The sequence below is a fragment of the Mustela putorius genome, unplaced genomic scaffold (genome assembly GCF_011764305.1).
Source record: "Mustela putorius furo isolate JIRA1106 unplaced genomic scaffold, ASM1176430v1.1 tig00003896_pilon_pilon_pilon, whole genome shotgun sequence".
Classification (NCBI taxonomy): Eukaryota; Metazoa; Chordata; class Mammalia; order Carnivora; family Mustelidae; genus Mustela; species Mustela putorius.
The window spans coordinates 3,261,855-3,286,037 of NW_025422045.1; the positions used below are offsets into that span (position 1 = coordinate 3,261,855).

Here is a 24,183-nt window from a genome sequence, read left to right on the forward strand (position 1 = left end):
ATACAGAGGGATAATAAAGTCCTGGAGGCATTTAGAACAGGAAGCTATTATGACTTGCTGGGGTCATCGAGGAAGATATGGGATTCCAGTGGAGCCTGAAAGGGGAAGAACAGGATTTGTACAGATGCAAAGGAAAAGAGGGGAGAGCCGTGGGATGGGCACGGGGGGTGGGGGGGGAGGCAGCAAGGAAGGAGACACGGTCAAGGTGCAGCAAGTGCACCAGCATTGGCCATTGCTGGAAAGGTAGGCGGTCACAAGGTTAGGGGGAACTCTGACAGCGGAGGTCCTTTGGGGCAGGAGGTGTAATTTACAAGATGTCTCTGGGAGAGGCAGATGGAGTGAAATGGAAGGCATTGGTGCAGCGCATGTCACAGCACACCCATCCCACCCTGAGGACACATAGTAACACAGCCTTGGTCTTCGAAGAGAAGAGCTGAAAGATGGCTTAGTAACTTGTTGCAAGCCATGCGACTTGCCAAGAGGAGGGCCAGGGATTTAATGGGTTTTCTTAATTCCTGCTCGAAACACTCCAATGTGAATAAATGACACCATTCTGGATCATGAAAGAACGCGCAGACTTTTTTGGTAGTATGAATGAAAGATTTTCACGCACACAAATCCCAACTCCAAACTTGGATAGGAGTCTTCTTTTTCCACATAAAACTGTATCAAAAGTTTCTGATAAAAGGATTTTGTTAAAGACTTTATGCTAATGCTCAAAAATCACAAGCCTCCCAATAAAGGATAATCTGAATTTCACAGATGGTGTTAGAACGAACGGGCTGACATTTCTCAGTAGATACCTTCCAATGAGATTAAGTCAGCGAAGGCATTCTGAAGATGTGTAATGCCAGAACAAGGTATTTATTATCTATGCTAGTGTTCTACAGAAATGCTCAGACTCGTAGAAGGGCTTCCTTTTACAAAGGGCACTGGAACAAAATCCAGGGTATTCATTTGCCAACAGCCAATTCCCTTGGTTTGTTTCATCTTAACACATAGGTTTAGGAATCTGAATGTGTCTTCTGCTAAACTGAAACTTAAGTTTGCATAGGACAAGGACATATGACGCCCATAAGCCAGACTAGACACATGTGTGTTTGTTGGGAAAATCAAGAGACATTTCCCAAAGTGTCTGACATATGAGAGCCTTTATGAAGGGGAAGCCACCACCATTAGGCAGTTAGTCAGATCCATTTTGCATTTGATACAGTGGATATTATTACCAGTGGTTTATAGTAAATTCACTATTCACACACTAAATACTTTGATACAATGAATAATTAGCCTCCATTTGTCTGCTTTGTAAAATATGCACTTCTCCCAAGCCCCTGGTCACGCTAAAATAGGGACACGGTTAAAATATGGTAAAAATGTTTACACCATTGTCTTTATGACCACAACTAAAGAAATGCCACACAAAGGCTAAGTCCTTGGGTCCTAATCTAAGACCAAAAAAACCCACTCTACCTTCCAAGTCCCCCATGGCTTCCATAGAAGAAGGCAGGAGTGAAGGACCACAGGCACTTGAAATACAAGGAATGGAATGTGGCCAAGAGTCAGAGCCACAGACTCAAGAAGACCCCTAAGAAGTTTAGAGAGGAAATCTGGTATTTGCTTGGGGAGGGGGGGGGATGTAGATCGATGCCATGTTTTTCAAGTCCAAGCTTTTATGGCCCTGTATTTTCTTCAGTGGCTGCCCTGGTGCTGAAATTACAGGGTTGCTCATACTGACTTCCTTCAGGCTGTGAATTTCCATGAGGGTGTGTGCAGGTGTGGCTGGAGAAGGACGTCAGTACAGAAGCTCAGAGGCTGCAGGGAGGCAGGAAGGGAGGGAGGCTGGGGCGGAGGAGGCATTAGTTTCAAAATGCCGCTGTAACTCTGATACTGTTAATCACAGTTACACAGAACATAAAGGAACCTGCTAGAAAGTTTCAACGCATTTTGAAAAGGAGAATAGATTTCTGTTACTGCACTGAAGTGTAAAGCAAAGCTGGATTAATTTTTCCATGTGCATCTGAAGTCCAGAGGAGATAAACTAAAAAGACGTAGCAAAAACAAAGTGCTATTGGACAAATGTAAAAGAAATGGCAAAGTAAATGTGGGCTGTCCTCGGTGTTGAGGTTCCGTACTCTCTAACCCACCGGCCACAAGACAAAAAAAGATGGGCATCGTCATTCATGTTTCCCATTACTATTTATGTATTTTTTTCCCCCTTTAACAACAATGCCTTGGGAGCAAGACTTGATTCCAAGAGTATGTCATCTTACTGTAGGGGCTCGGGCAGAGACACATGTGCTGAAGCGAAGGTCTGTCTGACTGCTCAGCTGCATACAGGTCTGACTCAGGCAACCCTACAGCTCCACTAGTCTGGGGTTGGGTCAGTAACAAAATCTGTTGTTACTGAGGGCTGTTTTGCTTTACTAGGTCAGCTGTGACCGCAATCTTACCATCTTTTCTATGATAACTACAGAAAGTCTGCTTTCTTCTGTTATAAAAACATGGGTGAACACTTCCCTCTTACTCCACAGGAGGAGCCTGGGGGGCTCAGTGGGTTCAGTGTCTGCCTTTGGCTGAAGTCATGATCTCAGGGTTCTGGGATCGAGCCCCGCATAGGGCTCCCTGCTCCGTGGGAAGCCTGCTTCTCCCTCTGCCTGCCACTCTTCCTGCTTGTGCTCTGTCAGTTAAGTCAATAAAATATTCAAAAAATAAAAAAATAAAAAAAAATATATTCCACAGGATATACTCAAACATGAGAAAGAGGAAACAAACCAGGTTATTCATTTCAGTGCGTTCATTTAGTGTTGTAATCGCGGAGGTCCTGCCCTGATATCATCCCTCAGTAGATGACTGGTTCAGTACAAGTACCCAGAGCCAAGTAATGGCACACTGTAACTAAAAAGAGACGATGCTCTTAATGACTACAATAACCTTCAAGATATAAGGTGAAGTGAAAAAGCAACTGTAGAACATGACGTGTTGTGCTCCATTAAGGCACAAAAGGGAGGAAAAAAAAATGGACGAACATCGTGGCTTGGGAAACATATATCCCCTTAAAGGAATACAGGAGCGTGGCAACTCTGGTGCCCTCTGGGGAAGGGAACAAGGTGACGGGTGAAGGGGTAGATGGGACACTCGGCTAAGGGAATGACTCATGGTAAGGTACGCCAAAGGAGCAGGAAAGAAGTTCTCAGAAGGAGGGCCCAGTTCTTTGCTACATCTCTTAGGTCTCGAGCACAGCCTCTCCTGATCTCCCCCACTCCAGCGCCCCTAATCCGGGCACTGCAAGGCAGTTGCCAATACTGGGCCTTACCCAGTTGGCTGAGGAGACTACTTCCTCCCGACATCAATGTGCAATGAACCACTTCTTGGCTCAAGCATACGGGGGAAGGCTTGCTGTGTCAGGGTTGTTTTGTTCTCCAGCAAAAAGAGGCAATAAAAGACTGTACTATCCAAGAAGGCAAGAGAAATTCATTGTGCTTCTACAGCAACCACCAAGAAACCCACACGGTCAATGTTGAAAAAAGACAAGTGTTAATGACCCTCCTGGATATCTATGTGCATTTGTTAAATGGGAAGGAAAATGTACGTTAAATCTAACAAAGTAGTGATTATTATTGGGTCCTGTTTCTAGACTTTATGCAGACCATGTGTATTTATTGCCCACCCCCTCTTCCCTAGTTAACATAATTCATCTTTATCAGAGACACATCAGAAGTTAGCAGAACTTCCCTTTTTATCACAAAAGAAAACAAAAATATTTTAAAAAGAGCCATATTTGGAATGGTAATAGCCTCCCTGCATTGTCAGCAATGAGTAGGATACTATTTATTACTAAGCATCTAAATTTATCATTCTGGAAGAATGCTGAGAAAGGAAGAAACATCTTCCTGGGTGGTTAAAGGCTGTGTGGGTTGAGAGCAGCCGGGAAAGCCATCTGAGGCCTCAGAGGCTAAAGTCCCCGGCCACACTGGCCATGGCGGCTGGCAGCGTACACAGCCAATCACGGGTCTGCAGGAAGGACCGATTTCTTCCCAAAGAGCAAACACCATCATTCAGTCTTCAGCCTCGGACTATAGCAGAGGGGACCATGAAAGGTGATCACCGGCAATGTCAACAGGATAGCCAGTGCCCATTTGTTTGTTTCCAGAATCCAGTCTAAACCAGCCCCCAGACAAGCTCCAACTGGGAGCTTCCCATCCTGACATAAACCCGACCACCTGCTCTTCAGGACCTCGAGGTGGATGGAGACCCCACAGGTCAGGTACAGAGATTTCTCTTAGGAGACAAATCTTAGCTATTCCTTTAGCTATTACTCTCTTTAGCTATTACTCTCATCTCATTAAGGCATCACTATTTTTAAACCAAGGTGTGAAACTGGGCCAGACTCCCCCAAGGCCGGCGGTACGTTGAAACAAACATCTCATGAACGGCCTCCTGGTGTGGGATGTGGTGAGGAGGGCAGGTGCACAGGAGAGGCCAGACTCTCCGAAGGCCATCTGCTCTGCCCCGACAGGACACGAGACTTCCCCACATCCCCGGCTGAGACCCCAGCAAAGGACGTGGGCCGGTTACCTCGGCCGGAGCTACCCGGCCGTTCACCCGCTTGCACCCGCCGTGCGCCGCAGCCACTCACACTCCTCGCTCTCCACCGCCGCGTAATTGCCGACTTCCTTGAAGCTGATGTTCCCCAGGTGGAGGACGCCCGCCACGATCTGCAGCACCAGCGTCTGCTCCTCCGCGAAGATCCCGATCACGTTCATCGCGTGCTGGGAGAGGAGAGAGAAATCATGCAGGTGGGTAGGCCGCCAGCTTGCTAAGCACGGAATGAGGAAGCCGAAGCTTGGATGGACTAGTGCAGTCACATGGGGCTTAGCTGGCAGGGGCAGCCGGGAGACCCCGTAGGACACGGTCGCTGCCCGGCGCACGCTCATCCCTTTTTTTCAAGTGTCAGAGGCACGCTGGGAAGGCAGGTCTGTCTTCGGATCCAGCCAGCGATCCCCCAGCAGGAGATCCCCAGGAGCAAAGATATGCAGAGGGAGCAGCAGCTGCACCCGCAGTCAGCACCCTGACCTTGAGCCCCTTGTGTCCTCACTGCCACGCCCCTCCTGCCAAGAGCACGGATGCCCCCTTTCTAGTTACTCCAGGGAGATTCTGGAGATCTTCTGCCTCATCAGGAGGGTGGGGAATAGATCGTATTTGTGAAAGGAATTTGATCAAAAGTCTCCGGCAAATGAAATAAAAGTGTAACAGAAAAGTCTTGTTTCTGAGGTCCCTTAACTTCAGTAAAAATAGCTGAAATGCCGAGACTTATTTATCTGAATGCTATAGAGCACCACACGCTAGGACCAATGCAGGTCCCCCATTTCCATTTCTTTTCCCCACTCCTTTGAGGCCATGTGGCCCCATGGTGGCCCCATTCCTGCACCCAGGATGCAGTCTGCCTGAGCAGCCTGCCCCCCTCCCACAAGCAGGAGGTCAGCTCCCCTCAAAACGCACCCCCACTTGCCCTGTCAAGGTCCCTGCCTCATACATGGGCATGGGCTGAGGATGGGCCCAGCAGGAAGCTGACCCAAAAGGCAGAGGAAGTGTAGAGTTCTTTGAGGCTAAATGGGTGAACAGCCCAGCCCCAGAAATTTCAGACTGACTTACTGAATTGTTTCCCTGAAGATGTGACCCTTCAACCCTATGGTACCGGGGTTGACCCTTGGTACCGTAACATGCACACTGCCTGAAGGGCAGGGAGGTGAGGGCCGCCCTCTGCCCATTCAGTGTGGGGGTGAAGGGGGGGAAGGGAACTCCAGCACTTGGAGGTGCTGAAGACCAGGAGGGCGGTCTTCCCTTCATCTTTCTGAGGCAACAGTTCAGCAACAGCCTAAGCTCTAGGTACACCAGGATGATAAATATATTAACCTACAACAGTATTCACCTGGTAACCAGAGCGCCTGGAGGATGGGGTTGGGAGGGATGAAGAATTCACTCCTTTACCCATTTCAGCTCATTTGGTAGTGCTCGGGCAGCTGGGCGTGTGGCTGTTGAAGGGCGCTCACCCACAGGTTTAAGGAAACAAGGTGCTTGCAACAGAATGAGGGGGAAATGTCCCACTGCTCTTTGCTCTTAACTCTCCTGGTCCCTTCTACCGCAGGCGACAGGCAGAGCCCCTCCTGCCTGGCCCGGAGCCCGCACTTACCAGTGTTTCCTGAAATTCCCGCCTGTCGTCAATGTCGTCCACCTTGTAGGACCCAGAGAGGCTCAGGTAGTAGTAATAGTCCATGCTGGTGATGCCCAGGCTGTGCTTCTGCTCTGCAGAGGCGCCCTCGATGAGCTGGACGAAAGGGAGCAGAGTGTGTGTGGTGGGCCCGCCAAGCCCAGGCCCCACTCCTGGGCCCAGGTGATGAGCACGTTCTGACCCTGCCTTCTGCAGTGATGGGTGGTCCTGATCTCCAAACTAGGGGCCTCAGGATAGCTGCTTGGCCTGGGGGAGCCGTGGATCATCTCTGCAAATTCGAGTTCTGAACTCTGGTAAGACCTACAGGAGCTGAGAATTTGCCCCTTGTCCAGTGAGGAGGACTTGCAGGGCTGTATGAGTGAGAGCCCTCAGAAGAGTGGAAAACAAGCCAGATCATAACCACTTCGTTCCTGCTCAACTTGCTGATGGCTTTTATGAAGTGCAGCTGCCCCTCGAGCTTCTCCCCACAGATGCCTGGGAACTGTAGCCCCAGGTCCCGCTCTCTGGCATTCTGAAACTTCCCGCCCGATGGACCATCCCGTGGCTTTCTGTTCCCGCTCTGATGTTGCCTTCGGTCTGAGCAAGACCCTCTTAAAGGGCTCCCCAGTGGTGTGCTAAAAAAATACACATCAACTCGTGGGGAGAACAATGGACTGTAGTGTTTGCTGACGCTTACGGTGTAAATACTCCTACCACGACTGATTACAGACTACCTGGAAAACAGCACTGAAGGACAAAGTGGGAAGGGAGATACACAGCCCGTGCGAGGGGGCTCCAGCAACACCCTGGCTCCAGCCCAGAGGGGGACTCTCCCGTAGGGAGAGAAAGGGCATAGCCATATTTCTCCATCTCCGTCAAGTTCCTAATGTCATCTCAGCATCATTACTGAGAAGTTCTAGGTCACCCATGACATCAGGGTCCTGAGCTTTCTTCCACCTCCTCAAAATATCTTCGTGCCACCCCCTTCCTGTTTCCCCCCTTCTGTGTGTGTCCCCCCCACCCACATCACGCAGCCCCTCATTGGCATCTTCAACCCCCACCGGCTTCTCAACCCTCTTCTGCCTGCGGACACATGCTGCTCTTGGCTGTAAGCTTTCCCTTGACTCTGAACTTCTCCAGGCCGCAGAATAAACTTCCCTCATCACGCGCTAGCCACCTGCCAGAATGATCTGCCATCCTCTGAGATAGCTATGTAATTGAAAAGGATGGGTACGAGCTCCCGACACAGCTTTAACTTCCTTCTAATCCGATGATCTCCAACAAAGTAAAACTGAGACAAAAAAAACAGCTGCACGCCTTCACACAAAGTCTGATGTGGATCCCTGAGAGATGAAAGAAATGCTAATACATAAACTCATGCATAAAGACGTTGTTTTGGTATTATATTTCTTAAGTACTGAAAAACATTTTAAAAAGTAGGCAAACGCAAGGCTACCCGAAGCCTTGGGACAGAATCAAAGAGCAGCCCGCACACAGCTCTAGCCTGTCGGTGGCTTCTGGACGTCCAGGTCAGGCCTTCCTTACCGGGGCTTAAAGATCCTTAGCCCATCCCTAGTCTTTTCTCTGATAGCTCCCTTCGGGAGACTTCCGCCCTTGCCAACCGGGCTTTGTTCGGGCCACTGGACTTGCCAGGGAACTGTCCCCACCTCATTCCCCTGTGCGCCCTCCATACCTCTCCTCACCCTCCCAACCACACGTCCCCATGTGGATGGACTCCTGCGGGGCTAAGAATCAAGCACTCCTACTTTCGTTCTGAAGTTATATTAACACTTTCTTGATTATTTAATTTTTGGGAAATTCTTATCTTCTCTCCCCAAAAACTTACTCTCCTTGCAAGCAGGGACATCTCCACAGTTTTTTGCAAACTGACTTATACATACTATAGGAATAAATACTCTTGGCTTGGCAGACTAGATTGTCTAAACCTGAGAGCTGAGAGGGGGAAAAATTATTTTTTTAATGTGGATAAGAAATAAGGAAATAAGAAAGAAAAAAACATAAAGGAAAACCTGGTAAAATATGTGAAAGCTCCGCTCTCCGGGGTTCCTCATCACCACCCTGGATTTTTCCAGAAGGAAGTTGGAGATCTTTCCACCATCTGGTTCCCCACCTGGACTGAACTGGATTTCAAAGTATTTTCCCTGCAAGAAAGTTAGGGGTTTCCTTCAATGGTTGGTGAACAGAAACATGATGTTCCAGACAGGCTTTGAACGTAGCATATAATTCAAGGAAATTCATTAATGAAAGATACATTCTGAATTATTCCCAGCTCTGATCAAGACTTCCTCACTTCTTCCTATCAGACAATAACCAGGGCTTTTGTCCAGTCATACCATTCTGTATTGAGACAGAGAGAATCTATCCTTCCAGCCTGACTAAATAAGGATATGCTGTATTCTTTGCCCATTTCCCCATACCGTGGGTGCTTGCCTGCTCAGCCGGAAGCTGTCAAGAATGGGATAGAAAATCTCAAGGTTGCCTTGATCCAACAGGAGTGAACCCTTTTTTTTAGTATATGTGCTGCCGAAGCGAGCACAACAGGAGTGAACCCTATCAGTCTCTTTCAGGGAGAGAAAATTTTCCCACTGCCAGATGAATTTCCATGGCTTTGAGCAAAAAGCATGCCGTTTACCTTGGGATCATCTAGTGTTCTTTTTTTTTTTTAAAGATTTTATTTATTTATTTGACAGACAGAGATCACAAGTAGGCAGAGAGGCAGGCAGAGAGAGAGGAAGGGAAGCAGGCTCCCTGCGAGCAGAGAGCCCGATGCGGGGCTCAATCCCAGGACCCCGGGACCATGACCTGAGCCGAAGGCAGAGGCTTTAACCCACTGAGCCACCCAGGTGCCCCTCTAGTGTTCTTATATAAAGTAAAAACACTTGATTTTAAACAATGTTCTTTCCAGCTAGTTGTGGGTATGCAGATTTTTGTTGCTGTTGTTGCTAATCATTTTCTTTTAAACTACTGCTCAGAAAGAACAAAGGAGAATAAAGCCCTGGGATTTAGCTGGAAAGGTGTCCAGGTTGTTAAGGAAATGACATTATTTTTCTCACTGGAATCCGGTTGCTCTTCCATCCCTGGAAAGGGCCAGGAGCGTAAACGTAGATGAAGGAAAAGATGAGAATGTGGGTGTTAGGGAGCGGTATGGCCTGGGGATGAACTGGCGAGCATGCCGGGCCTAGCTGCATTTCACATTAAAAAAAAAAACTTTAATATTTTAAAACATTAAATATTTTTAAAATGTGTATGCTGATGAAATCCACCCATTTTAGGGCTGCCTCCTGCCCGGCGGCAAGTCTGGGACTAGAACCATAAACTCATTAAGGACAAGTAAAGCACATTTCAGGTTTTTCCTGCTGCCTACGGTATCCATCATCTCCCGGGTTCCTCCTAAGTCAACTGCATATTCCAGGTATCAGAAAGGCTACAAAGAAGGCCACCCTCTAATTGTCTGTGCATCTTATTCTGATGACTCCTCCCCAATTCCTCCAAATAAATCCCAAAAGAAATACCAGAAGCACCAGACGGAGAGAAGAACCACTAATGACTGCCATCCCAAATCAGTGCTTCCTGAGAAGCGATGGCTGCACAAGATTCCCCATGCCTCCGGTTCTGATGACTATTCCTTCACCATCTTTTCCTTTTGGCACATTTTGGAGGGAATAGATCAGTGTCTGTCCATATGTACCCCCTAACCATTCCCCACCAATGTAGGGGCGGGAGTGAAACCAAACAGGACATCAAATCCAGGAAGGGCAGATGCAGGAAATGGCAAACTCTCAAGCACTTCCAGAAGTGGCTGAAAACTTTGGTTGTCCTGTTGCAAAGGCCTGGGGTGCACCCTCTCCTTTTAAAAAAAAAATTTATTTATTTATTTATTTGAGAGACAGAGAAAGCAGGAACAGAGAGAGCAGCAGAGGGAGAGGAAGAAGCAGGCTTCCCGCGGAGCAGGGAGCATGATACAGGGCTCGATCCCAGGACCCTGGGATCATGACCTGAGCTGGAGGCAGATGCTTAAGTGACTGAGCCACCCAGGCACCTCAGAGAAGTAAATCCAACTCTAGGGACTGGTACCCAAACCTGAGCAGTTTTAAAGAGCTTGAGTGATTTTTATATGTGGCTAAGGTGGAGAACCACTGTTCCAATAAATAGAAATGCTAATATACAGTTCAAGTTTATTATAGAAGAGTTAAAACCCTTAATAGGAGACCAAAAGTTTAGTTCTGTTGCAGAGCACCCTGGGGGAAAAGAGAAACTTGTGTAAAGAAAGGATGTTTTGGGGCACCTGGGTGGCTCAGTGGGTTAAAGCCTCTGCCTTCGGCTAGGGTCGAGATCCTGAGGTCCTGGGGTTGGGCCCTGCATCGGGCTCTCTGCTTGGCGGGGAGCCTGCTTCCTCCTCTCTCTCTGCCTACTTGTAATCTCTCTCTGTCAGGTAAATAAATAAAATCTAAAAAAAAAAAAAGAAGGGATTTTTCGTTTTCATAATTAAATGGAAAGAAACGTTGATTCTTGATAATGTTTTATTTCTCAAGCTAGGTACTGAGTGCACTGGTGTTCACTGTATTATTTTTAAATAGTGTTTGAAATATTTCACCACGTATTTCTTAAAACTGGATAAGATTTGTTTAAGTGGAGCTATGTGAGTTTTTTTTTATGTGAGTTTTTATGATTCATACAGCATGTCCATTTTTTAAGAGATTTTATTTTATTTAATTTTTTAAAAAGATTTTATTTATTTGACAGAGAGAAAGAGAGAGCACAAGCAGGGGGAGTAGCAGGCAAAGAGAGAGAGAGAGGAGAAGCAGGCTCTCCACTGAGCAGGGAGCCCGAAGCGGGACTCGATCTCAGAACTCTGGGAATCATGACCCGGGATGAAGGCAACTGCTTAACCAACTGAGCCACCCAGGTGCCCTAAAGATTTTATTGTTATGTAATCACTACACCCAGAGTGGGGCTTGAACTCTTAACCCCAAGATCAACAGCTGCATGCTCTATAGACCAAGCCAGCCAGGCGCCCCTGCATGTCCATTTTAAAAAGAGAAATTACCTATATTCCCACCCTGACATCCCTTCTACTGCCTCCCACTAAACAATCACTTGTTAACAGTGTATTCAAACCTTGATTTATAGACAACCTAGTTACCTTTTATATAATGCGCCTTTTAAAATAAAAATGAGACCAAATTACAAATATGATATTGTTTTATAACTTGTTGTTTCTTGAAATTTAACCATGGATCTCTTTTAAAACAAGTCATTATTATTTTTTAAATTTATTTATTAATTATTTTTAGTAACATATAATGTATTATTTGCCTCAGGGGTATAGGTCTGTGAGTCGTCAGGCAAAACAAATCATTATTAACAGGGAACTTAGATATAGTACCTATTCCTGGGTCAACGAAAATGAACATTAAAAACAAATTTTTTTTTAAAGTGGGCACCTGGGTGTGGAGCCACAGTTCACAGTTCACAAGGCTTGAACTCACAACCCTGAGATCACGGCCTGAGCCACGATCGGGAGTCAGGTGCTTAACTGACTGAGTCACCAGGTGCCCCTGAACATTTTAAATGTTGATAAAAATCACCAAATTGCTCTCCTGGGGGAATGTGTCAGGCTTCAACCAATAGTGTTTCTTCTCTGGTATTATCAAACTCCTTAATGTTTGCTCATCTGAGAGACAGAAAATGATATATGGCTTTAATTTACATTTCTCTCATTATTAATGGAAACATCTTTGGATGCCCCATCAGACATTACCTTGTGTGTGTGTGTGTGTGTGTGTGTGTGTGCACGCGCGTGCATGTGTGTGTGCACGTGAGTGTGTGTGCGCATGTTCACACTCTTTCTCATCTTTTCATCAGGGTTACATGAAATTTTATAATTGGAAAAACTGTAAATGCTGGGTATTTTTTGGTTTGTTTTATAAAAAAATGACCGATGTATCCTCCTTGTCCAAGGATAAAGAATAATTTGTATTGGAGACATCAAAATACTGATTTAATTTTGCTCTCTAAAGAAGGCAAAAGGGAGGGGTGGGTAGCTAGAGAGTTGAATTTGGTCAAGTGCATTTTTACAGAGCAGACCGAGACAGACAATTAGGAAAGAAAGGTCAAGTGGAAAATTCATTCACATCTTCTTTTGTATTTCATTACCTAGCAACTTCTTCAGGATAACACAACCCGGGCATTGAGCAGAAAAATATGAGTGGTGAACGAATGAGTGAGTAGTGTGAATAGTATTGAACAGCAAGGAAACGGAGGGCAGTAAGCACAGATATAACTCACCAGGGAATCTAACAATCACCACACGAGACCTTAGTAAGAATTCTCTTGGAAATAGAACCCTCCTTCCAAAATAGAAGGGTGAAAAAGAAATGATGCTTCTCCAAAATTCCCAGTATTTATTTTTAAATGGTCTGGAATCAGCCTCACAGATGGCTCCTTGAACGGTTTACCGCCAGACAGAATCTATGGTTGAGATAAGATATGAAATCTACATAAATCAAAGCCACGGGCCCAATACTCATTTCTTTGTAAATGTGGCTTTTTGTCAAGGGGAATATATTCATATGCTTCCTCGCCAGCTTTCCAACTCACCCCCTGAGGAGACACTCAGGCAGAAAATGTCTAAACGGGCATTCATGACCACGCATCTGGCTGACACTTCCATTGCCTTGGGTTAAGTGGAGGTTGGGAGACCATCGGACAGGCCAAGCCAAGCTGCTTTTGGACGTGATTATGTTACATGAACATATCTAAAACAAATACACAGAGCTCTTTGGGGTGGGTAGAAAACTGGCTCACTCTGGCAGACAGAGAGGAGGAAGGTTCTATCCAAGGTACAAGACTGAAGGGTCTGGTCCCTTCCACGTCCAATGCCCAGGTTCCAGGAAGCAAAAGCAAGACAAGAAGACCTGCGAATCTAACCGACTCATTTATTTGTCTGGGAAAGGAGGTGTTTTCGCCAAGGCACAAAGCAAACCCCTCCAGGACCAACGCTGACACTTTTATCAATTTTTATTTTCCCTAGTCAGGCAAATCAAGTTGAAAACCGTTTTCAAAAATTATCTTCTAACCCGAGGCTCAAAAATAACTTCAGTTAAAGGGCAAATGGATGCCTGACAGCACAACGCTATAGGAAATGAGGGAGAGATTGAAAAGCTGATGATAATGTGAAAAGCTCCCATTTCCTTGGGGATACCAGCCTTGAAGCAGGAATATCAACAACATCCATCAATCAGGCGACATTTTCCGAAACAGGGAAGAGACTTACAAATCGGCTGGAGTTATTGTTCCGGACAGTCTTGGCATTCCCGAAGGCCTCCAGGAGCGGGTTGGACTGCAGGATAATGTCCTTGACGTGCTGTCATGGAAGACAGGCCAGAGGTCAGGAAGGTATAAGCACCAACCAGGCAGCAAGAAACCACACTTTTCCCTAAGCATTCGGCTTCTGAAGGCCGTTCAGATGATGTCTCAAATCTACACGGTCCTGGGGTTTCTGGAAGATTAACATTTTCCTCTCAACAGACCTAAACTTGCTTGTGTGCTTTTGTCTTCCAACTCCCTTGACTTGATGCCTGATTCCTTGGAGCCAGGGCACCACCACCAGGAAAACGGGATCCACAGATATCCCAGGACTGGGTTTCCAAATTGGATGGTGGGGCTTGACCTTGTCCTCACAGGCAGGCTGAGAGTCACAGCGGGAAGGCGAGTAAAGTAGGAAGGGGCATCTCGCTGCCACGCTGGTCAGTCTTTACTACCTACCCCTTTTCCACCCAAATTCTCCACCTGCCTATCGCATCCCTACCCCCTCCCTCTTCATGGCCAGGGAGAGGTAGCCAAGAGGAAATGGAATAGTGTCTCTTCCCAGACAAGGTTGTGGGCACACAGGCCTGTACTTCCCAAGCTCTCATGTTCATGAATCACCAAGGGATCTTGTTTAAATGTAGACGCAGACTCAGTAGGTCTGGGGCAGGGCCCGAGAGTCCGTATTCCTAACCAGCTCCCTGGTACTACTGGTCTTGCCAGAGTGGAGCCACGTTTGAAGCAGCAAGGGCCAACATCGGATGATATGGAACAACTCCTGGCCCGCTGAAGAGGAAGGATTTGGTTTTCAAACACCCCACTTCTGTGCCAGACTGAAAAGTGTGCAAAACACTCTATGGGTAAGACAGCTCAACAGATAGGAGTTGATGTTGGAGAGGTCTTTCAACAAGTGAGTCATTCCTTGTAGTTCTAATTATTCACATGCTATGGTTAAACATGTTCCAGAAATAACAAGTCTTTCGTTTATGCTCTTTAGCTACCGACTAATTTCAAGCCAAGAGCTCTGCTCTGTATCATTGTCCTCATAGGAAAACAGGAAGAGAAAAGTCAACAATAAACGTCTGCAGTCTGGCCACTGGGTCGTGGTCTGTGGCAAACAGGACTAGATTAAGGCACTAACGACTAGTTAACTATGTAACAGCTAAAGTGGTTCCTTCAGCAACCTCCTGAACATTCAGAAGAGGAATAAGAATGGGAATTTCACTAACTGGGATATGTGGTTAGCCATGGCACCAAAGGCAAATTCTGGGTGGTCCCTCCATGGGGTCAAGTTCAAAGCTTAGAAACATCTTCCAAGCTGCCTACTCTCTTTTAAAAACTCATGGATTTATACAAACAATGCTTTCTTTGTAAAATTAATTATGACTTTGTGGCTCTTCATCAATCCTTGATATCTGTTACTGGATACCCTTTATCAACACTCGGCTTCTAATAGGGCTAGAACCAAAGAAAGGCTCTTCCTTGTCTCTTCCCTTTTTAAATTATTGACTTTTAAGCTGAGAATCCTTCTGCATCCATCCATCATCCATCCATCAACTATCAAGATGTCCAACAGAATTGTGTGGCATGCGGTCAGTATTTGGGGAAAAGGCCAAGAACAAAAATAAAGGTACAGCCCAGCCATAAAAGAACATCCTGAGTTGGTCTTCATGCGAACCTTCTAGGGACAGGGTGTGATCATGGGAATGGAGACAATCAAGTGGCACCACACCAACCTACGTGCTTGTGTCACATTCACTGTCCAACACTGAAGCCACGAGCCACATGTTGCCTTGAGTTACAAGAAGGCTAATCACAAATGAGAGGTACTGTTAAGTATAGATTACATGCCGGATTGCAATGATTTAATATCAAAAAGAATGTAGAGTATCTCATTAGATTCTTGATACTGATTATATGCTGCAACGATCATGTTTGGGATATGCTGAGTTAAATACAATATATTTTTAAAATTAATTTCACATGCTGCTTCTTACTTTTTAAAAATGTAGCCACTTGAAAATTCTAAATTATGTAACTTGCGCCATCTTTCCCCTGGGCAGTGCTTCCCTAAATCTTCCTTTCATTGAGTGAATGAGGCCACTCTAAGGCCTTTTAGTATGTGAGAGGAATTCTGGATGCTGCCTGAAGCCTTCTGACCCAACAGGATACAGCGTGACGGAGAACCATTTAAACAGCAGACAGAACCACAGTGAAGAGAATTTTGATGTATCTTTTTAGAGCCTACAGATGACTGCACTTCTTCAATGACTCAGATTAAAACATTAATTTTTATGGGGAAATCCACCTGGGAGCGTGAGTACCAGTAAGAAACTGTTCCCAGTGGTCTGGGCCAGTGATGGGGCCTATGCATTTGGGAGCCCTCTGTGGACCCTAGCCCACCTCCGCCATCCTCCCCTGCTCTTTGGGGAGGGGGCCGCACTCATTCCTGCTGATGCCAATGCCGCTAGCACGATGGGTCAAACGAAAGACAGATGACGCTGTATCTTCCGTGCTCCATACTGCACGCTCAAACGAGCTGCCTCTTGGCCCATATTGTACTCCTCTCCTTTTTCACCTCCCCTGTTTCCTCATTCTTCTGGATCTTCCTGCCTTCCTAATGTTACCCTGTAACTTTTCCTACTTCCTTTCTTTCCCCCAAGCCCTCCCTCACTCTATTTTAAGATTTTTTGGAAATGTAGTCACATGTTCGAAATTTAAAAGATTCAAAAGGATATAGGGCAGAGTGTGCCCTTCCCTCGGTCTCCCAGTTTCCCTCCATGAAGAACCCATTATCAGTTTCTTTTTTTTTTTTTTTTTTTTTAAGATTTTATTTATTTATTTGACAGAGAGAGATTACAAGTAGGCAGAGAGAGAGAGGAGGAAGCAGGCTCCCTGCTGAGCAGAGAGCCCGATGTGGGACTCGATCCCAGGAGCCTGAGATCATGACCTGAGCCGAAGGCAGCGGCTTAACCCACTGAGCCACCCAGGCACCCCCATTATCAGTTTCTTATCTGTCCTTTCAGAGGTATGTTCTACCTATCCAAACAAAGAGGAAAATATGTTCTCTTATGCTCCTCAGATGGCAACACATTATACAAAATGTTGTGAACCTTGCTTTTTGTTATCTTAGAGATCATGACCTATCAGTACGTGAAGCTTCATTTTTTATGGCTAATATTCTACTCTATCATGAACCATAAATTATTTCACCAGTCTCTGACTGATGAACCTTCAAATTGTTTCCAATCTTTTACACTACTAAAAACAACTGTATCAAATAACTGTATCATTTTGCATTCATTTCAGAACATCTAAAGGATACATTCTCTTAAGCAGAATTGATGAATCAACGACTGCATACACATAAAGTTGATAGATTTTGCTGAAACGCCCTCCATAAAAGTATACTAGTTCATGCTCCTCCCCATAATGTACGAGAGGAACTATGTTCTTATATTTTTACCAACAAGGTGTTTAAAACACTACAAAATTTTTGCCATTCTGACAGTTAAGAAATAGTTCTTTGGTGAGGTTTTAATCTGCACCACCCTTATTGCCATGAAGGTGAGCATGCTTTCATGTTTTATGCATTGTCCCTTCATTTATTCCCTTTTGGGATTTTTGACCTTTTTTTATTGATTTGTAAGAGCTCATTCTATATGGGGTATCTCCAACCCAAGCTATTTCTTTACAGATTTCAAGCTTCTTAGTTACAGAAGTTGATTGGTTATATGTCTTTTCTGTGGGAAAAAAAATATTTTTTTAAAATGGCAAACAGAGACTTTTACATCTCACAAAAGATGGGGCCTCAAAATGGGCCATGTCGCTAACTCACCTGGACTTTGGGACCTCCTCCAGATACTCTAGAGATGTAACTCATGATGTACTTGGCAGCCACTGTCTTTCCAGCACCACTTTCTCCACTGAGAAAAGAAAGACATAATTACCCACCCATTAAGCAGATCACAGCCCATTCCCTCTCCCCAACCAACCAACCAACCAACCAAACAAACAAACGAAAACCAAGAAAAGAAATCAAGCATCAAGGTATTCAGTAATAAATGCACAGTGCTGGTTGAGAAAGGCAAATTTGTGCCAGGATGACGTCAGCTCCCTGACTTGTATGAGAAACACCAACCACCTTGTGGACCAAGGTCTTGAAAACGATCATGTCAGAATAGACAATGAGGCATTCTAAATGCCCAATAATGGAGAACATGATTAGGAAGATTACGGGATATTGGAAAGATGGAATAGTAGACGGAAATTACAACTGACAGGAAGATTGCAAACTTAGGGGGAAAAAAAGCATAGGAAGTCATGTTGAGTGAAATAAATCAGATAAAGTTCTATATGAAAACATGGTTGCAAAATGTAAAGAAAAAAAAAAAACATTGGGGGGTGGGGGAAGACTAGAACTACCACAAAATATTTGCAGAGGTTCTGGTAAAGTGAAAGATACCACGGAAGACTCCTTTCAGTTCATTTGATTTCCCAAGCTTTTAGTAACGCATGTACTACTTCTATAATTAAAAAAAAAATAAATAGGGTGCCTGGGTGGCTCAGTGGATTAAGCCGCGGCCTTCGGCCCAGGTCATGATCTCAGGGTCCTAGGATCGAGCCTCGCATCGGGCTCTCTGCTCAGTGGGGAGCCTGCTCCCCCCCCCCCCTCTCTGTACCTGACTCTGCCTACTTGTGATCTCTCTCTCTCTCTGTCAAATAAATAAATAAAATCTTTAAAAATAAATAAATAAATAAATGAATAAAAAGAAACCGTAGGCTCTCTCAGGTTTCAAACTGTGTGCCCTGAAGTGGTGTAAGCAACTTTATTTTAGAAGTTCTAAAATTAAATGATGAGGCAATATTTATCACATCCTGCATAACAAAGACTACCTTCCGTTTGGTGGCCTCACTGCATGGGGAAACCCTTTTGTTAACAGTGTATAGTCTGCTCTTCAAAATACCCATTCTTCCTTCAAAATCCCCTCCAACTGATGATGACCTCAGCTCACAATGCGCTTAAGTCAGTCCGATTTCTCATCTCTCTATTGGTTTCCTTTGTGTTATCAATGGCTTGGTTACTCAAGACAAGAGGAAACGTCTGCTTAGGGTACAACCAAGCCAGGTGACTCCTAGCTTCAAAAGGACACCGAAATAAATTTGGAAATCATTTGATATTTTGAAAGAAAATAAACAAAAAGATGAAGGTAGCCATCAGAGCAAAACTCAGAACTTGGTGAATTTCCTTGATGTAATACACGTATAATTAGAGCGATTAGAGGGGATAATAAGGGAAAAATCCTCTTTGAGGGGCTCTGAATCCATCAGTGTGACTCATTCACCATCCCAGCACTCAGAGTTCCCAGCTTGCAGGTCACGTGAATAGGGAAACCAAACTGAAATTCCCTAAGACGTGGTGGCAAGAAGAAAACCAGCAAGTCTGGGAGGAAAGGGCACCCTGTTTGTAGGGGACATGCTTACTCCCAGGCACAAGTAGGTATAGCAAATATTTCAGGTCTATGAGGAAATGATCTGTTAAACGGTCCATGTAATTAAATGATTTTATATGCAAGATCCAGGGTCAAAACATGCGCTCTTGTTCACTTGAAGCATAGGTTTTGCTGACAAATGAAACTCCATTTTGTAATGTTATAAATAATGTGCATAGTCAAGAATACTGAAAGTCCCAAAGTGCAAAGGTACAACCACCCAATCTAATAATCACACAGGCATTTATAATAACTAAAAAATCACGTGGCAACATACAAAAGACTGCAGCTGAGGCTAATGGCAACATAAGCAGAAGACAATGTATCTATAATGTGATCACAAAACACAAAACAACTCCCCACTGAGCAGAAAGCCCCATGCAGGCCTCGATCACAGGACCCTGAGATCATGACCCAAGGCCAAAGGCAGATGATTAATGACTGTGCCACCCAGGCATCCCAAGAAAAAGAAATGTTTCTGACTTGCGGCACCTGGGTGGCTCAGCAGGTTGAGTGTCCGATTCTTGATTTTGGTGAAGGTCATGATGTTGGGGTCATGATAGTGAGCCCCACATTGGACTCTACGCTCATAGTGGAGTCTGCTTAAGTGCAGTCTCTCCCTCTGCCCCTCCACCTGTGCTTGTGTGCTCGTTTTCTCTCTCTCTCTCTCTCATAAATAAATAAATAAATCTTTCCAAAAAAACGAAATATTTCTGACTTATTGAAGGGCTGATATACATATAGATGATTCCTTTTTCTTTGGATGTGATTCCTCTTAATTGCTTAAATTTTTGATAGGTAATTACTTACACATTTCAGAATCTTTTTTATTTTTAAGATTTTACCCATTATTTGACAGAGATCCCAATTAGGCAGAGAGGCAGGCAGAGAGGAGAGGCTTCCCGCTGAGCAGAGAGCCTGATGCGGGGCTTGATCCCAGGACCCTGGGATCCTGTCCTAAGCTGAAGGCAGAGGCTTTAACCCACTGAGCCATCCAGGCGCCCCATACATTTCAGATTTTTAAAGATAGCATTTCTATTAAAAGTGGAACCACACATCTCAGTGATAATCAACACTGATCAATTTCTCTATTCTTCAGCTTCCTTTATCAGGATGAGTAAATATATTTTCATGTTCAGAATTCCTTGAAGCAAGCTGTGTGTGTGTGTGTGTGTGTGTGTGTGTTTAAGAAAGAGAGAGAAAAGGAAAAGCAACAAATCCTATTAGAATTATGAAATAAAAGTATAGTGATTCCCCCATTGTATCTTTGGTTAATAGTGTGATCAGACATGAACTATTTTATTTCTTCGGTTGGAAGCAAAAGAACAGAAGAATAATGAAACATAATTCATTTCAGGTATTAAAATAAGTATGCCAAGTCCAATAATAGAACACTGACATTCTAGTAATTGTGATATTTTTCAGAAGCTTTAAAATAATTAGTTCTGGCTGAACATTGACTGGAAATTTCATTTCTTGGTTTCCATTTACAAACACTTTAAAACAAAGTTCTATTGATCAGAGGTTGATAATTTGCTGAGAATATGGTACAATAATAGAATGTTACATAATTATTTGAAGCTTACAGTATATACAACCATAACTACACTGGCCCTTTGGGGCTGGAAAAATATTATTTCTTCCTCTGGACTAAAACGCAAGTTAGAAGAATGTAAGGCATCAGACATTATACAGCGTGCCTAAAATTATTTGCTTTGCATCTCACTGCAGTTAGGGAATTTGCTTTGCTCATGGTTACAGGCAGTCTTTCTTAATTCAATTGCCTTCACTTAACTTCTAACGTGGACAAAAAAATATGCTGCAAGTATATGTGCTTTATATCAGAAAAATGACGCAGGGGTCCCTAAATCTAGCAGTGTACCAGAACCCTCAAAGTACTTTTAAAATGCTCATGTTGGGGCTCCTCTGCTGACCTGCCTCCAATCCCAGTCTCCAAGGACAGGACCTAGAAATAAGATTTTTTAACTAACTCCGCAGTTCTTATATAACTGGCTGGGAACCAGCCAAGCAAATTTAAAACAAAGTCAAGACAGACTTCATAGGAAATATCAATTCAAATAGGAAATAATGTTCTGTGTGTGTTAGCCATAGAAATGGAAACATATGCTAAAATTTCAAAGAAATGGAAAGAATGTTCTGGGGGGAAAAGCTATTTACAATGGTATATTAACAATTGGATTCCAGGACCATAATTGCTTTTGTGAGTCTGAAAGTTATACCTCACTTAGAAATCAATAGTGTTTTCAATTCACTTCAACTTACTCTAACAAATATAAAAACATTTCTGTTGTATTTTTCAGCAGATTTCCCATAGAGTAAGGAGAGTCTATCTTTTCTACTGCTCGAAGTTTCATCAGTCTACTCCCATCTCCCCCTTCCTAGTCTCAAAATAATCTGTAATGGGTCTTTTTTTTTTTTTTAAGATTTATTTATTTATTTGAGAAAAAGAGAGTGCACATGTGTGTAAGCACGAGCCAGGGGAGGGGCAGAGGGAGAGAAACTCAAGTAGACTCTGTGCTGAACGTGGAGCCCCATGCGGGGCTGGATCCTGGGACCCTGAGATCATAACCTGAACTGAAACCAAGAGTCAGAGGCCCTGACTGAGTGACCCAGGCGCCCCTCTCTAACAGTTCTTACCGCACGAACTACACTGTTCCCTGGTAACTGATCAAGTTAATGTCATTGAAACGTTGCTTTACCGATTTCAGATTTGTTTGCACTTTACAAAAGAGAAACACTTAAAACAGAAATGGGAAGTGCTTTTGTTTACCCTACATGTACTGTCACCCCTCCAGGGGCCAAGCTCTGGGCTGGAGGGGGAAAAGAGAGGGGGCTCCGGCCCCGAAGGAGCTCACTGCCTGCTGGGGAAGGGGAGAGCACACAGGCTGCGGGGAAACCGTGTAGATGGGGCTACGGTTTCATAGACACCCGGGGGCAGGCAGGTACCCCTGACTGGAATGCATGTTAAGAAAAGATTCTTAAAGGAAGTCACAAGTATTTCAAGTCTCAACAAGACGAGTCACTTTAGACAGTGGGGGGGGGGGGCATCTGCCGTCGGATCCACGGGTGAAGGGAGAAGCGTGAGTCCCAGCTGGAGACAAAACCCCACTGGGTGCAACTGAAGGGAACTACCACAGGTGAAAGGGACTTGAGTGGGGGCTGGAGGGAGAAGGAGAGGGACTGCGAGGGGATGAAAGGTCCATGACGGTGCCTTGGGTATCGGTTTTGAGGAAGGACCGAGGGTTCTGGTCAGCAGCAGTCAGTATTTCTTATTTTATACGGACCAGACTCTGGTCCTTTCTGCATCATATTCATGAATTTTGCCTTTACCTCTCTTCTAAAGACCAATGGATCTATTACTGACTGAGTATTTTTCTCTAAACTGACTTAAATTCATTTTTTAATGGAACATGTATATGACCGCTATAAATAGAAAACCATGACGGCGTACCCCAAAATGGCAACCTTAAAAATAAATACCACAAAAATAAAATAGTTATTTGTGAAAATAATTCAAATTTCTACCAACACAGAATAAACTGCGACATATCCAAAAGTAGAATTCTAGGAGGGGGGAATAAAAAAGAATCATAGCTTCGCTCTCCCAGGAAATTTCAGGAACTTTAATGTTGTGTGGGGAAAAAAAAGGCAAGCTGCAGAGGAATACATGGAACTCACATAGTAGGATTCCATTTACCTCATGTTCAACAGCCCAAAAAGACAATCAAGAGGTTGGTTATAGAAGCAAATGTAACACCATCAAGAAAAGGGAAGGTGAGGGACCCCTGGGTGGCTCAGTTGGTGGAGCAGCTGCCTTCGGCTCGGGTCATGGTCCCAGTGTCCTGGGATCGAGTCCCACATCGGGCTCCTTGCTCGGCAGGGAGCCTGCTTCTCCCTCTGCCTCTGCCTGCCTCTCTGTCTGCCTGTGCTCGCTCGCTCTCTCTCCCTCTGTCTCTGCAAATAAATAAATAAAATCTTTTAAAAAAAAAAAAAAGGAAGGTGATATTTAAAAATCAGGACAGTGGTTATTTCCCTGTGAATTGCGATGCGAAAGGAGCCAGGATGGACTGGAGAGAAGGAGGGTCAGCTCAGAGGATATTCTTTTTCTTTCTTTCTGACAGAAGCAGGAGCACGGAAATAAAACTAAACATGTGGGGCGCCTGGGTGGCTCAGTTGTTAAGCGTCTGCCTTTGTCATGATTCCGAGGTCCTGGGATCAAGCCCCGAATCGGGTTCCCTGCTCAGCTGGGAGAGCCTGCTTCTCTCTCTCCCACTCCCCCTGCTTTTGTTCCCTCTCTCGCTGTGTCTCTCTATTAAATACATAAATAAAAATCTTTAGAAGAATAAAAATTAAAAAAAAAAAAAAAAGCATGGGATCATCCTCTGCGTGTTCTGTAATGTCACATACACCCTGCATAGCTGGGAAACACTGCAGTCATCAATGGGAAGCAGGTGTGGAGCATGGAGGCCAAGCTGGAAGGACACGGCCAGGTTAAAAGGGTGTGGAGGGGGCGCCTGGGTGGCTCAGTTGGTTAGGCAGCTGCCTTTGGCTCAGGTCATGATTCCAGCGTCTTGGGATCGAGTCCCACATCAGGCTCCTTGCTTGGTGGGGAAGCCTGCTTCTCCCTCTGCCTCTCTGCCTGTCATTCCGCCTGCCTGTGCTCACTCTTTTGCTCTCTTGCTCTCTCTCACAAATAAATAAATAAAATATTATTAAAAACAAAAAAAAAAAAAAGGAAGGGTGTGGAGGATCCAGGGGAGGGGGAGGAAGGCCTCCATGAGGGCAGTGCTGGTGGCAAAAATGTAAGAGGGTAAAGTCCTGCCTTATTTGGAAGCAAAATCGGTAGAACTTAGCCAGAGACGGGTTTTGACAGAAGATGGATAAAGAGGAATCAAGAACAACATCTTGGTTCGGGGCCTCAGGAGCTGGTGGACACTGTATCGCTAAGATCAGTGTTTATATAACCCCCAGGCAGGGTTGGGGTTATTTCATGTGGTTGGAGGAACCCAGAGACTAAGGCTACAGAGCACTGAAGGGCATCTGAGGGGCCACCCAGAGGTGGGGGCCAGTGGGCATGGTGGGCTGGGCCTCAGAGCCACAGGGAGGTTGAGGGGAGCATGGAGGTAATGAGTG

The 24,183-nt window shown here is 44.9% G+C and overlaps 1 protein-coding gene across 2 annotated transcripts in view; it reads right to left on the reverse strand.

Annotated features, from left to right (window-relative positions):
- MYO1E (myosin IE) overlaps positions 1-24,183 on the reverse strand; it is a 196,550-nt gene that overhangs the window by 62,135 nt on the left and 110,232 nt on the right. For both annotated transcript variants that reach the window (XM_004777274.3, XM_045067508.1), the window contains exons 5-9: positions 17,376-17,463; positions 13,506-13,595; positions 8,239-8,370; positions 6,191-6,325; positions 4,637-4,769 (exon numbers count right to left, since the gene is read on the reverse strand). In XM_004777274.3, coding sequence (XP_004777331.1) covers positions 4,637-4,769; positions 6,191-6,325; positions 8,239-8,370; positions 13,506-13,595; positions 17,376-17,463 — 578 coding nt within the window. The remainder of the gene's footprint in view (positions 1-4,636; positions 4,770-6,190; positions 6,326-8,238; positions 8,371-13,505; positions 13,596-17,375; positions 17,464-24,183) is intronic.